This window comes from Amblyomma mixtum, chromosome 1 (assembly GCF_055824585.1).
Source record: "Amblyomma mixtum isolate Tamu chromosome 1, ASM5582458v1, whole genome shotgun sequence".
Classification (NCBI taxonomy): Eukaryota; Metazoa; Arthropoda; class Arachnida; order Ixodida; family Ixodidae; genus Amblyomma; species Amblyomma mixtum.
In genome coordinates, this window is record NC_143012.1 from 203,468,624 (window position 1) to 203,481,787 (window position 13,164).

At 50.9% G+C, this 13,164-nt stretch overlaps 1 protein-coding gene across 1 annotated transcript in view; it reads right to left on the bottom strand.

Annotated features, from left to right (window-relative positions):
- Positions 1-3,950, bottom strand: part of LOC149370585 (creatine transporter-like) — a 33,388-nt gene extending 29,438 nt beyond the window's left edge. The window contains exons 1-2 of the mRNA XM_089578047.1: positions 3,803-3,950; positions 2,037-2,168 (exon numbers count right to left, since the gene is read on the bottom strand). Of these exons, the coding sequence (XP_089434173.1) occupies positions 2,037-2,168; positions 3,803-3,926 (256 nt within the window). The 5' untranslated portion in view covers positions 3,927-3,950. The remainder of the gene's footprint in view (positions 1-2,036; positions 2,169-3,802) is intronic.
- Positions 3,951-13,164: the final 9,214 nt, after the last annotated feature.

The window sequence follows — 13,164 nt, forward strand, 5'->3', positions numbered from 1 at the left end:
TTCACCACCACCACGCGGCTTCCGTGGCAATCCAGGCGCTCACCCAACGCGCGTCTCGGGGTTAGTCGGCGTTGCGCTGTAGCCATGCCGTTGTCTTCCCCCACGACGAAGGCTTCTAGTGGTTGTATTAAAATGACCAAGTATTCAACCAAGGAAAGCCATGTATTACCAAGCCTAGCCACTAATATGCTTCGCATTCCCCAGGCTTAGCCAAGCTGAGCCTCAGCAATTTTTATATAGATTTACCACTTGATTTTTATATAGATGTCACAAACTCGCATTTTCCTCCGAACCGAAGCGCCTCTTTATGTCTTCCAAACGAATGTCGGAACCACAGTAATGCAGGGATAACAACCTCGTCAGTGTGCGTTGCAAAGCTCGCAGGCTGTCGCCGTCCTGTCTTCAAACAATCAAATTTTATTGTAATTGCTTGATTTTTTAGGATGAAAAGCACCTGAATGCATATTTCTCGTCTGCTTGCATTGCTGCAAAACTTGATTCGCAATCTTTACGGAATGTTTACATCTACTACTGACGACCGCACGTTTAGGTGCTGCGTTACCGACAGTGCGCTCAACATTGCGGTTAAGTTGGGCGATGTAGAAAACGCCATTCATAAACGAATGTGAGCCTTTGAAACTGAAGAACAACTTAAAACGTGTTCGGTATAAATGCTTGTTTAAAGCGCGTGTCACCATTCACTGGGGTTGGTGTGAGCAAGAAGTGGTCGATCTTTGGAGATGGTGATTTGAAAGCTCACACTTCTCAACGTTGTCCTGAGTCTTGGTATTCAAGCAATCCTAGCAATTCTGCACTTCTGGTCGTTGTAATACAAGGCGCTCGAACTTCGTTAAGCTATCTGGTTGTTATATTTCGCAAATCGTTGCTTCCGTTATGTATAGCTGATGTAACGATGAGACGCGTACGTCGGCTTAAATGGGTGAAGGCACGAAATTTTCTGGTGTCAGCTTATTTGCCTTGAAAGAGGCTAATGAGCATAGTGATCATCAAATTGTGCTGAAATTGTTAGTGCATACCGTTCATAATTAATTAAAAACGATTTTGTAGCAGCAGTTTCAGTGTTGCTCGGCGCCAGCAATGAAGTGCACCTCGACGTCATGGTCGACCAGCCAACCTGGCCTACCATATTCCTGATGACGTCGCCAAGAACAACCACTCGCCAAGCACTGGTTATTCCCATAAACAACCGTTGAGTTCGATGACGTCACAATAACTGCGGGAAATACAACTTGAAGTCAATCGATGCAGGTGTAAATGGCGAGCGACTCTAAAATCATCTTGCACTCAACACATGCGACTGAAACTTGATGGCAGATGCCTCCTCACGCCAAGGAAACCGATCATTGTTTGCATCGTTCCAAAGTTTGTGTCTGTCCCCTTTTGTTAATTAACGCTAGATGTTATACCAACGTAATGCCTTTCAGGTGATGCGCCGAAATTCGCACCGTTCCCTGACTACCACTGTCTCCGCTGAATATCCCAACTGTCAAGAAAACAAACAAAAAAGGGGAAACAAATGCTGTCTTCCACAGAGTACAACCAAACTAACTGACGCAAAAGGTATCCGAAACAGGAATGGAAGGTGGCGCCCACTGCTGAAGGGCACCACTTGTGAGATGCGCAAACCGAAGCTTAAAAGTAAAGATGTTGGCGTTGGTCTTCGTCAGAATGCCCCGTATCCATCATTTTATGATTTGGCGCTTCCTGAGGCTCGAGCGTTGCTGTGAATAGCCTTTGGCAGATTATTTCCAAGAGCTGTGTAAACACTTGAAAAGCGTTCTCACCTCTGTGGCCACAATTTAGAATGCAAAATTACTGCGCATACGCGAGAGAGACGGATTGGTTTGAGGTAGCTGCCTATGCATCAAGGTTCACCGAAGGTAGCAAATTCCCTATCAGATACGTTTTGGGGGCATTAATATCTCCATTATCATGCTATCAGAAAATAACGTTCCGTTCAATAGAATCCCAATACTAACGATCCTCTAGAAACTTAGTTCAGCGTATGCGCTGACCTTTGGCCATGGGGAATCCTCTGAAGGCTCCTGGTCCAGAGCAGCTGCTGAACTGGCCCAGGAAGATTTCCAGGTAAGTCATGGGCACCGCGACGACCGCCATTAGGAACACGTACACCATCATGAAGACCACTGGAAACGCCACAAAAATGTCGCCTTGTTTCACTATGCTAAGTTTACTTGCACCTGGCATGAAAGTTACATAAAGAGCTGATGTATGTTCTGAAGACAGAGCAATACGCAAAGGCTAAGCGATTGTTTCTCAGTGCGAGGTGATAATTTTATATCACGTGACTCTTCACCTTTTCAATCTACAGCAACTTACTGGTATACACAGCAGCCACGTGAAAGTGGCTACAGTGGCCCTTTTGAGGCATGTGCTAGTGATTGATGCCGGATGGTATTCTTACTGGAAGGCACAGTGTAATATGATTTCATTTACTGCCATTTCCAAAAATTAAACTGAAGAGATATTGCATTGTTTTCGCCTTAAAGGAAAACTTTGAAATATTCCACACAGTAACTTTGGATGAGCCCTTGAACATAATTACAGTGCATTCATAATTTTTAACGGAGAAAAGCGCCGATCGCAGCCTTTTAATGCAAAAAAGTCGGCACTTGAAACACCTTTATGGGAGCCTCCCAAATACCAATACCATGTTCCGATAGGAGGGTCTCATCCGGGCATTGGTATGCACCCAAGTACACCCATGTACTGCTGGTACACGGTTACTTGGTACTCAGTGAAAGCTGCACCCGGCGTCAACAGTAAATGGATGACCGTCAGTGCCGTTCACGCGTTACAATGGTGCGCGTCGTTTTGCCACTCCCTCCATTTATCAATAGAAAGAGAGGTCGCGATCCAGCTACAACCCTTTGTTAGGTGCGAGAGGCTCGCAGCTTCCAACCCCTGATTTCTCAGTTTGAGCTGCAGCTATATCTTCTAATACACCTTCACTTCTTGCTCTCAGTAAAACATGCTGTCGCCGCTGGAGACCAAATATTGGACCTAATAGAAGATCGTACTCTGCAGCGCCATCGGATATTGTTATACAGCCGCCGTGCGATTCACCGGCTTTCAAACCACTGAGCCTTAAAATGAACCTTAGCACTGTAGAGGTATGTCACTTTTATACACAGTGACCTGATTTTCCACTTCTGGGGCTACTTACCTGGAAAGGCGGGCGAATACCGTGCGGCGCAAAACGTTGACATTAAAATGATTGGCATCTTGACGAAGCACGCCGAGAATTGCCTTTGATCAACCGTGTTACTTGAATTTTTTTTTTTTTTTTGGGGGGGGGGGGGTTAGATGTGTACTGCATCCTTTTAATTGCGTCGTCGCTGGCTTACCAGTTCGCGGCTTTGCGATCCATGCCGTCGCAAGAAAGAATCGATCGAACACCTTTTTGCGGATTATCGATCTATGCTCTGAATCATTGAAAATGTTCACCTGCATTTCCATTCCTTCTCCATGGCTTCAGAAAACTACCTAGGGCGAAAGTATGCAGCTTCCCAAGAGAGAAACGCAAAGGGAATGTGCTGTCCCTTCGTGGTCTCCAGTGGCCGCTTTTCCGGCGCGTTTCTCTGTTCTACTAGCAGGTGGCCGCAGTGTCTAGTCTATAGACGCGATGTCAACTCTTCGGATATCGGGGATGCTTTCCTGGTAACATTTCCATTCTCTATCTACTCTCGTGAATAGCATAGTTGCGGCTCTCGAGGGCTGACCGCAGTTTACAGCATGCTTACTACTACACTGCACTCACGGCCTCCGTTGTTGTACACGACGAACGGGAACCTGAGGAGGTTCGAGAGGCCAACGATCATGCCGATGGAGGCGAACAGGAACTCGGTCGGGCTTTTCCACTGCTGCCGGCTCGACGTCGTCATGATTGCTGCCGCGTACGCTGGTTCTTCTTCTGCTTCGCAACGCGCGATGCCGCGAGGTCGAGAAAAATTGCCGGGTGTTCTTCTCTCTCCTCGTCATCGCCACACGGGATAAAGCAGCGTTACTGGTAGTCTGTTCTTGTTCTTGTTCTTGTTCCTCTAGTCTGTTCTTGTTGCGGTAGTCGGGTATTCCGTTCTTTGGGAATAAGCTGCGACCAGTTTCCTTGTCTGAAAGCATCAGTGCGCGCTCTCACGCGGCCGAGCATTGTCGTAAAGAACTGGGTGTACCGAGGACAAGTATTTGCTTCCAAGATAATAATGGACTCCGTGATTGCCGGTGTGAAACTGTCTGTGGCTTGTGGCAACCAGGGAGAGTCTCATATTAATGCGATGGAAGTTTCCGTGTTTAAACGGCTCGTGGTGGCATTACCAGTATTGGTGCGAAAGCAATCATACGTGCACCAGCACCGATCAAGAACATTGTTATCTTTGGATCTTTTGCCGTTGTCTAGCAACAGCAGCGACATGTTAGGCTTAAGAAGGAATCAAGTCAATATCCACGGCGGGGATTCGAAGCTGCGGCGGCCCGAACAAATCAGCTTTTCAGGCCGCCCGCGCGATTACTAAACACGCCTGGTTTTGTTGCTGCCTCTGGAGAAAAGGCAAATACCCACGGACAGGGTTTGGACAGATTTTGATGCAGATCCAAACACGAGAAAAATTTATCCAGACTTATCTCGAGAGGTTCGTAAGTAAAGGTGAGGAGTCTGGGAAAGCGTACAATGAATTTTTAGAGATTTTGAGGAGATAGGAATCAAAATGGAGGAAACAAAGCGGTGAGGGTTAGAATAACTTATAAAAAACGTAACAATAACAGAAAATAAATAAATAAATAAATAAATCTTCAACTAAATATCGCGCTGTGCATCTTCTTCGCCAATCAATACTGCTCCCTGCTTTGGCAGTATAATCGGTTTAACCAAATCCAAATTCAGACACTTTTTCATCGTTTACCATTTTTTACTTTACAAAAGCTCGCTTCATTATTAGATTGTGGCAATCAATGAATATAGTCGCCGCTATGGCTCAGTGGTTATGGTGCTCGGCTGCTAACCCGAAAGACGCGGGTTCGATCCCAGCCGCGGTGGTTGAATCTCGATGGAGGCGAAATTCCAGAGGCCCGTGTACTGTTCGATGTCAGTGCACGTTAAGGAACCTCAGGTGGTCGAAATTTCCGCATCCCTTCACTGTGGCGTCCTTTATAACCTGAGTCGCTTTGGGGCGTTAAACACCATAAACTAAACTAATCGATGAATATAAGCCAACTCGAATTAGTGCTGAATTTCCCTTAAATGGAATCCATCGGCTTTCTTCATTTTTGTGTTCATGGTCAGCTAATATTTCTTAGCCCGACAACTATTTAATAGATCGTGTCTAAAAATGCCGAGTTATGCCATTCCAACACGGCAAAACCAGCTAGCCAAAACTGGGCTGCGTGGCCAGAACCAGTGCTTCGCTGGACTCAGCGGTGACGTCGAAAACAGTAATGACTGTAAAAACAGCGAAAAAAAAGTTCAGTTCGTGTGCTGAATAGCTGAAACAACGGCTGTAGATGGTGTCTCCATTCAGTAGGAGTTTAAGATGGTGCAGGATTTGATTTTTTTCAGCAAGCGAGCGCCGAGGTGGCTCAGTGCTTAAGGCGATCGTCTACCGAGCTGGAGTGCCCGGGTTCGAAACCGACCGCGGTGGTGGTGGTGGTGAAAAACTTTAATCAAAGAGAGCTTGAGGGTTAAAAAAAAAATAAATAACCCTGCTGCATGGTCGGTATCCTTAGTCCGGGACACCGCATGACGAGGCCCCGTCTCGCGCCCGCTTGACCACAGCCCTTTGGGACTCCAGTGTGGAGCAGTTGAGGAGGCGACCGCGTTTTTATGTAGGCGGAACGAAAAAGGCCCCCGTGGGCTGTGTAATATGAGTGAATGTTAAAGATCCCCAGGTGGTGGAAATTATTCCGAAGACCCCACTAAAGCACCTCTTTCTTCTTTCACTCCCACCTTCCTCCCTTCCCATATGGGGCGGTTCAGGTGTCCACCGAGTTATGTTAGATACCGCGCCATTTGCTTTCCTCAAAAAAACAATTTACCAAGCGAGGTGGTGGTGGTGGGTAGTGAAGTCATTAATTAGGAAGGGACAGGACATATGTTTGGATCAGCCCGTAAGGGACCGATCCTTACAAGCACTAGGTGGAGGTCCCTAGTTTGGGACCCAAGTGGCGGTGGCCGCCGTCCGGGCACACCCGGCTAAGGCTTGTTGGGCCTGTGAGTCGTGGAAGCCGAGCATGCTCGCCTCCCAGTCCTCCCGGGTTGGGTTGGGGATGGGGGGAATGGCCGGGTTGGAGGGGCAGGCCCACACCACGTGATAGGTGTCCGAAGACACCGCACTACAGTGCGGGCAGCTGCCGCTAAAGGAGAGGTCAAAATGTTTTAGTGCTACCGGGCACAGCAATGTATTGGTGAGGAGGCGGAGAAGGAGCCACTCATCCGCCTTCTTGAGGCCTTTACATGGGCGAGGGTAAAGGCGATGACTATTTTGATAGTAGGATGTAATACCCTTGGACGTATAGACCGGATTAAAGTCGGGTTCCTGCTCGGCTGGGGAAGAGAAAACAGCCCGGTGAGACAGCGTGCGCGGCGGCTGCGTCTGCTGCCTGGTTTCCTGCCGGCCTGGGATGAGCAGGGGCCCATATAAGGTAACGGTGTGCAAGGTCCGTATCCATTATGCAATTTTGGTAGCTTAGATAGGCTAGGAAAGGAGTGCAGCCTTGTTCGACGTTCCGACAGGCCCCTCGCGATTCGGTGATTATGTATTTTGAATGGGAATGTGGGGCCGCGAGAGCAATCGCGACCTCTTCTGCTTGTGCCGCACTGCGGGCTCTGAAGGTGACGTCGTTAACTGTATTGCTGTTGTGAACTACCGCGGCCGTGTACCATCCCCCGTGGTGATGGTCGGAGGCTTCCATGTAGTATATACCTGTTTTGTTGTCGTAATGTTGGAATAGGCTTGCGCTCGTGCCAGGCGCAGACCATTATGGTCTTCGTGTGACATGTTGGCTGGAAGAGGTCCCACATGGAGGGCGCGTCTCCACAGTTCTGGGACATGAAACCTGCCTTCCACGGGAGTGGTGTGTTGGATATGGAAATGGCGTGCATATTGCAACCGCGCAAAACGACAAGGAACGAAGAGAGGAAAGCACAGGGCAAGACGCGGAACTTCAACTGTTGAAGTTTCGCGTCTTGTCCTGTGCTTTTCTCTCTTCGTCCCTTGTCGTTTTGCGCGGTTGCAATATGCACGCCATTGTCCACCACCAACTAGCCCGCCTTCACTTGTTGGATATGGAGTCGAGGAAGAAGGCGGCGACCCGACTCCGTTTGCGGCAAGCGCGTGTACTAGTTTGTAAGGTGCTCTTCCCAGAGCTCCCGGAAAGTATTCACCACCGCACGGGCCATAAGCCGGCTGTTTGAAGTAGTGATGGGGAGGTCAAGGACATTAACAATTTTGCGAAGGATGACCTCAAGGAATCCTTCTCTTGTTTTCGTATTTGGAGATGAGGAGTTGAATAGAAAATTCGACTTGTTACGAAGGCCTTTGCCAGCCGCAAGGCATCCTTACTTCGTAACACCCCGCGTTTGTTGGAAACCCGGTGGACCATGCGGCCCATGCAGTCTGGCCAATGTAGTGTCTGGCCGTCTGTGTTTGTGGATGTAGCGTCCGAGTGCCCGTATCTCATTAGTGTCGCGTATGGGATCATTCTCAAGAAAAAGAGACATTTTGGTTGTGCACTTTAGAGAGGGGCGGAGGTGCACCAATCCCGATTTTTGAGAGAAACATTGAAGACCGCAGCGTCGGGCGTAGCGGTCTACTATCGTCGCCGCTGTTTGCAGGGTGATCTCAGTGTCCTCTGTGCTGCCCTGCGTGGCCCACAGAACGATGTCATCGGCGCACAGGGCGTGCTTCATGCTGGCGACTCTACTGAGCTGCGCCGGCAGGTGCATCATAGCCAAATTGAAGAGCAGCGGGGAAAGTACCGCGCCTTGGGGGTTCCCCTAGTGATACAAAGCTATCGATAGTGCTATCGATAGTATCGATAGTTGAGTCACCATCGAACTATCGATGACAAAAAAGAATATCGATTGTGCACAATCGATAGTACTTTCGATAGTTCTATTGAGAGTACTATCGATACCGTATTGATACTACTCGTTATATAAAGTACAATAGATACTATAAAATAAACCACGCATACCAACCTCATCATAAGCTTCGTTTCCCGAGTGTGTGGTATGGAGGTGATGGTACGAGTAACTGACAGGACTCACTCATTTTGCGGCCTGCGCGTCAACGAGCTCTGCTGATGTTCCCTACGTAAAGTTGCTGGATAAAATGTTAGCGTGTGAATATCCTAGTTGCGAAGTAAGAGCGCGAAAAGTATTCCTGCAGCGGTTACGTCAGCAAGACGACGTCTGCAGTGCACGATGGTGTCGTGTAAGCCAGCACAACTTGTGCTGTTTCTTCTTTCATCGGACACAGTTCCAGGTATTTTTTCGAACTGTCCCAGTGCACATTAAAGAACCACAGCTGGTTGAAATTTACCCGCAGGCCTCCACTACGGCATCCGTCATAGCTTGTGTCTCTTTGGAACGTTAAGCCTCATGAGACCGTGAAACCAATCAGGTATCTCAAATGTTTTGATTTTATCGCTGGCCAACAAATGCATAATATCAGTATTGTTACTATTGTAATAAAGAGAGTTGGGGTTTGCTGCCTCAGCGGCTAGCGCCGACGAAGGAGACGAAGAAGATAGAAGACGAAGCTGACGAAGCTCGGGTGCACGCTTGCGAACGCTGGCCTGCTGAGCAGCACCGCAAAGACCGGCTGTCCGCACTAATTGTGCGAGTCGTCTCATTACACTTGGTGGAGGTGCTGCCTGCTCTTCCCTTGCTACGCCACGATGCCCAGGCTACCAGGCTCTACCACGACGACCGACTCCTCGGCCCAGCCCGTTACCACCGCTGTCATCTGTTCCGGTGCCGTCCGTCAGCGCGACCCTACGCTCTTCAGCGGCACGGGCGATGCCGACGTAGAAGATTGGTTGGCTTCCTACGAACGCGTAAGTGCTTACAACAAGTGGGATGACGTCGTTAAGCTCACGAACGTCATCTTCTTCTTGACCGATGTCGCCAACTTGAGGTTCCGCAACCACGAAGCGCATTTTACTACCTGGGCGGCTCTAAAAACCAGCCTGACTGACTTCTTTGGCTGCCCCGCTGTCCGAAAACTTCGTGCCCAACAACGTTTGGGCAGTCGTGCCCAGCAGAACGGCGAGAATTTCACCAGCTACATCGAGGACGTAGTTGACTTGTGTAAGCGGCTCAATCCATCTATGTGCGAAACTGACAAAATACGACACATTCTGAAAGGTATTGAGGACGACGCATTTCAAATGCTGGTGTCAAAAGATCCTCAAACCGTCTCCGACGTAGTCTGTTTGCGCCAAAGCTACGACGAGCTCCGCAAACAGCGCCATGTCACCCGGCGTGCCATTTGCCCGGACGACAGCCTTTCCAGCTTGGCGGTACGCGGTCCTGCTCACGATCAGCCGACACTTCTTCAGCACATCAAGCAGTTTGTGTGGGAGGAAGTCGCTCGTCAATTATCGATAGTTACTACCAACCCGCCCTAACACCATCGCTGTCGCCATCTATTCAGCGTGTCATCCAGGAGCAGGTAGCTGAGGTCCTGCCGCCCACTAATCCAGCCCCTCTGGTCACTGCACCACTGACATATGCAGAAGCAGTCGCCCGGCCACGCCCTCAGCCAGTTGTGCCTGCTTATTCGCCACCTGTCACCGTGTACCCTACGCGGCAGCTCGCCCCTGCACTGCCACTCACTCACAATCCTCTGCCTCGTACCGGTCCCCGCCCTATGAATCCGTGGCGTACCCAAGATAACCGCCCGATATGCTATGCTTGCGGTCTAGCTGGTCATGTGGCCCGCTGGTGCCGCACGCGCGGATCCGGTTCTAACGACTACGGGCGCCCGCCGACGTACGACGTTCCGTTGCCTTCCGTACCTGTCTCTTCTGCTCCGCCTCCTCAAAATCCCTCCCCGTCTAGCCCCGACTCCTACAACCGCAGCCATCGGTCGCCGTCTCCTCGACGCCGTTCGCTCTCTCCTATGCGCCGCCGGTCACCACCCCTCCAAGCGGAAAACTAGGCGCCGCAGTTCCGGAGGCAAGAACTAAGCCGTCAACGACCGTCTCAAGCCCTATCACCGCTCCTATGAATGTTATTGAAGTGATCGTTGAAGGTGTTACTGTTGACGCGCTCATTGACACTGGTGCTGCCGTGCCCATCATTAGACGCAACTTGTGCCGCAGACTAAAAAAAGTGATGACGCCGCTTTCGGACCTTTCGCTTCGCACCGCCAGCGCTGACCCCATTCGCCCTCTGGCAGCGTGCACTGCCCGCCTCGTCATCCATGGCCTCTCCTACACCATTGAGTTCTTCGTTCTCACCCGCTCCTCTCATGACATCATCCTCGGGTGGGACTTTCTGTCCGCGCATCACGCCATCATTGACTGTCCACGTGCTGAAATTAATTTGTCGCCGCTGTGTGATGCTCTTCTGGACGCCTCCCCTGTTACCGCCGCACCTATTCTCGCCGCTGACGACGTCGACGTACCAGCTTAATCATCTGTTCTCGTGCAGGTGACTTGTGCTGCCCTCTCTGACGCTACTGTCCTTTATTCACCCTCCCCTCCTTGTGCCCACCGAAAATCTGTCATGCTCCCTCATGCCGTGCTCACACTTTCTGGTGGTTGTGGTGCCCTGTACGTCGCGAACCCGTTGCCTTTCCCCACCACTTTACTTCGGGGAGAATCGCTTGGCACAGTTGATGTCATCGATCTCGACGACGCTTCTCTTGTCCTTGATCAGCCTGCCGCCCATGACATCAACGCCCTCACTCCTCCCGCCGACATCGCCGACCCGTCCTCCCCAGATATGTTTTCCCATTCTGTCGATGCCGCTCTACCACCTCACCACCGCGCCCAGCTCATCGCTTCGCTGCAGCGCTTCCGCGCATCTTTCGACTCCCCTCAAGCACCGTTGGGTCGTGCAGCAGCCGTTCGCCACCATATCGACACTGGCACCCATGGACCCTTGCGCCAACGCCCCTACCGCGTCTCCTCCGCCGAGCGCCGCATCATTGATGAACAGGTGAACGACATCCTACACCGCGGCGTGATCCAGCCCTCTCACAGCCCGTGGGCTTCTCCGGTCGTGCTCGTGAAGAAAAAGGACGGCTCCATTAGATTCTGCGTAGACTACCGCCGGCTAAACAAAATTACTCGGAAAGACGTCTACCCCCTGCCTCGTATAGATGACGCGCTGGATTGCCTGCAGGGAGCGGAATACTTTTCTTCGTTGGATCTGCGCTCTGGGTACTGGCAGGTGCCGATGGCCGAAGTCGATCGCCCGAAAACAGCTTTCATCACACCTGATGGGCTGTATGAATTTAATGTGATGCCCTTCGGTCTCTGCAACGCGCCTGCCACTTTTGAGCGTATGATGGACAACATCCTCCGTGGGCTTAAATGGCAAACATGCCTCTGCTACTTCGACGATGTTGTCATCTTCTCCCAGTATTTTCCGTCTCATCTTCTTCGCCTCGAGAGTGTTCTTCGCTGCCTCAGTGACGCTGGCCTGCAGCTAAACTCGAAAAAGTGTCGCTTCGGCGCTCGACAGCTAACTATCCTAGGCTACGTCGTGTCCAAGGATGGTGTACTCCCGGACCCTGCCAAGCTCCGCGCAGTTGCTGATTTCCCGAAGCCCACATTCCTGAAAGAACTCAGAAGCTTTCTTGGCCTTTGCTCCAACTTTCGCCGGTTCATCAAGAATTTTGCTGCCGTTATCGGCCCGCTGACGGAACTTCTCGCTGGTAGCCATGACTTGTCGGCTTGGTCCCCTGCATGCGACGAAGCTTTTGCAACGCTGCGCCAGCTCCTCACCTTTCCTCCGATCTTGCGCCATTTCGACCCTTCCGCGCCTACAGAACTGCATACAGACGCCATCGGCATTGGCCTCGGTGCCGATCTAGCTCAGCGGAAACCTGGTTTCAATGAGCACGTTGTTGCTTACGCCAGCCGTGCGCTTACAAAAGCGGAAACTAATTATTCCGACACAGAAAAAGAATGTTTGGCGATTTTTTGGGCGATCACAAAATTTCGTCCTTACTTATATGAGCGCCCGTTCTATGTCATTACCGATCACCATGCCCTTTGTTGGCTGTCGTCACTCAAAGATCCATCTGGCCGCCTCGCTCGTTGGGCTCTGCGTTTACAAGATTACGACATTCGGGTCATTTATCGTCCCGGTCGTAAACACTCCGACGCCGACGCTCTCTCACGCTCCCCTGTGACCTCTGAGCCTGACCCATCATCTATTTCCGGCCTCACACCTTCTCTTGACACAATTGATATTGTTTCTGAGCAGCGCAAGGATCCTTGGATTACTTCTGGATTTCCTAGCGAACCGCTCAGCGCGCCTCCCTTCTAGAGCGCTCCGTCGTCAAGCCCATCACTTTGTCGTGCGTGACCAGCTGCTGTACCGTCGGAACTACCTCCCCGATGGTCGCAAATGGCTGCTCGTGATTCCAAGGCATCTCCGCTCCGCCATTTGTGCCATTTATCATGATTACCCGCAATGCGGTCATGCCGGTCTGCTAAAAACTTTTACCCGCCTACGCCTTCGGTATTATTGGCGGGGCATGTACCGTTTTGTCCGCCAGTACATACGCTCTTTCCTGGAATGTCAGCGTCGCAAGAACCCACCACCGCACTCACCTGCTCCTCTGCAACCTTTACTGTGTCCCGTCCGGCCATTTGACCATGTTGGAATTGACCTTTATGGCTCTCTTCCCTTCACTGCCGCCGGCCACCGCTGGATCATCGTCGCCATTGAACATCTCACGCGCTATGCGGAAACTGCACCGTTACCAGCTGCGACGGCCTCTGAAGTAGCCGGTTTCATACTTCAGAACATCATTCTTCGTCACGGTGCGCCTAAGGAATTGCTCAGCGATCGGGGTCGCGTCTTCTTGTCCGGCGTCGTGGAAGCCCTCCTTCGGGAGTGTCATATCGTTCACCGCACGACGTCTTCGTACCATCCGCAGACGAACGGCG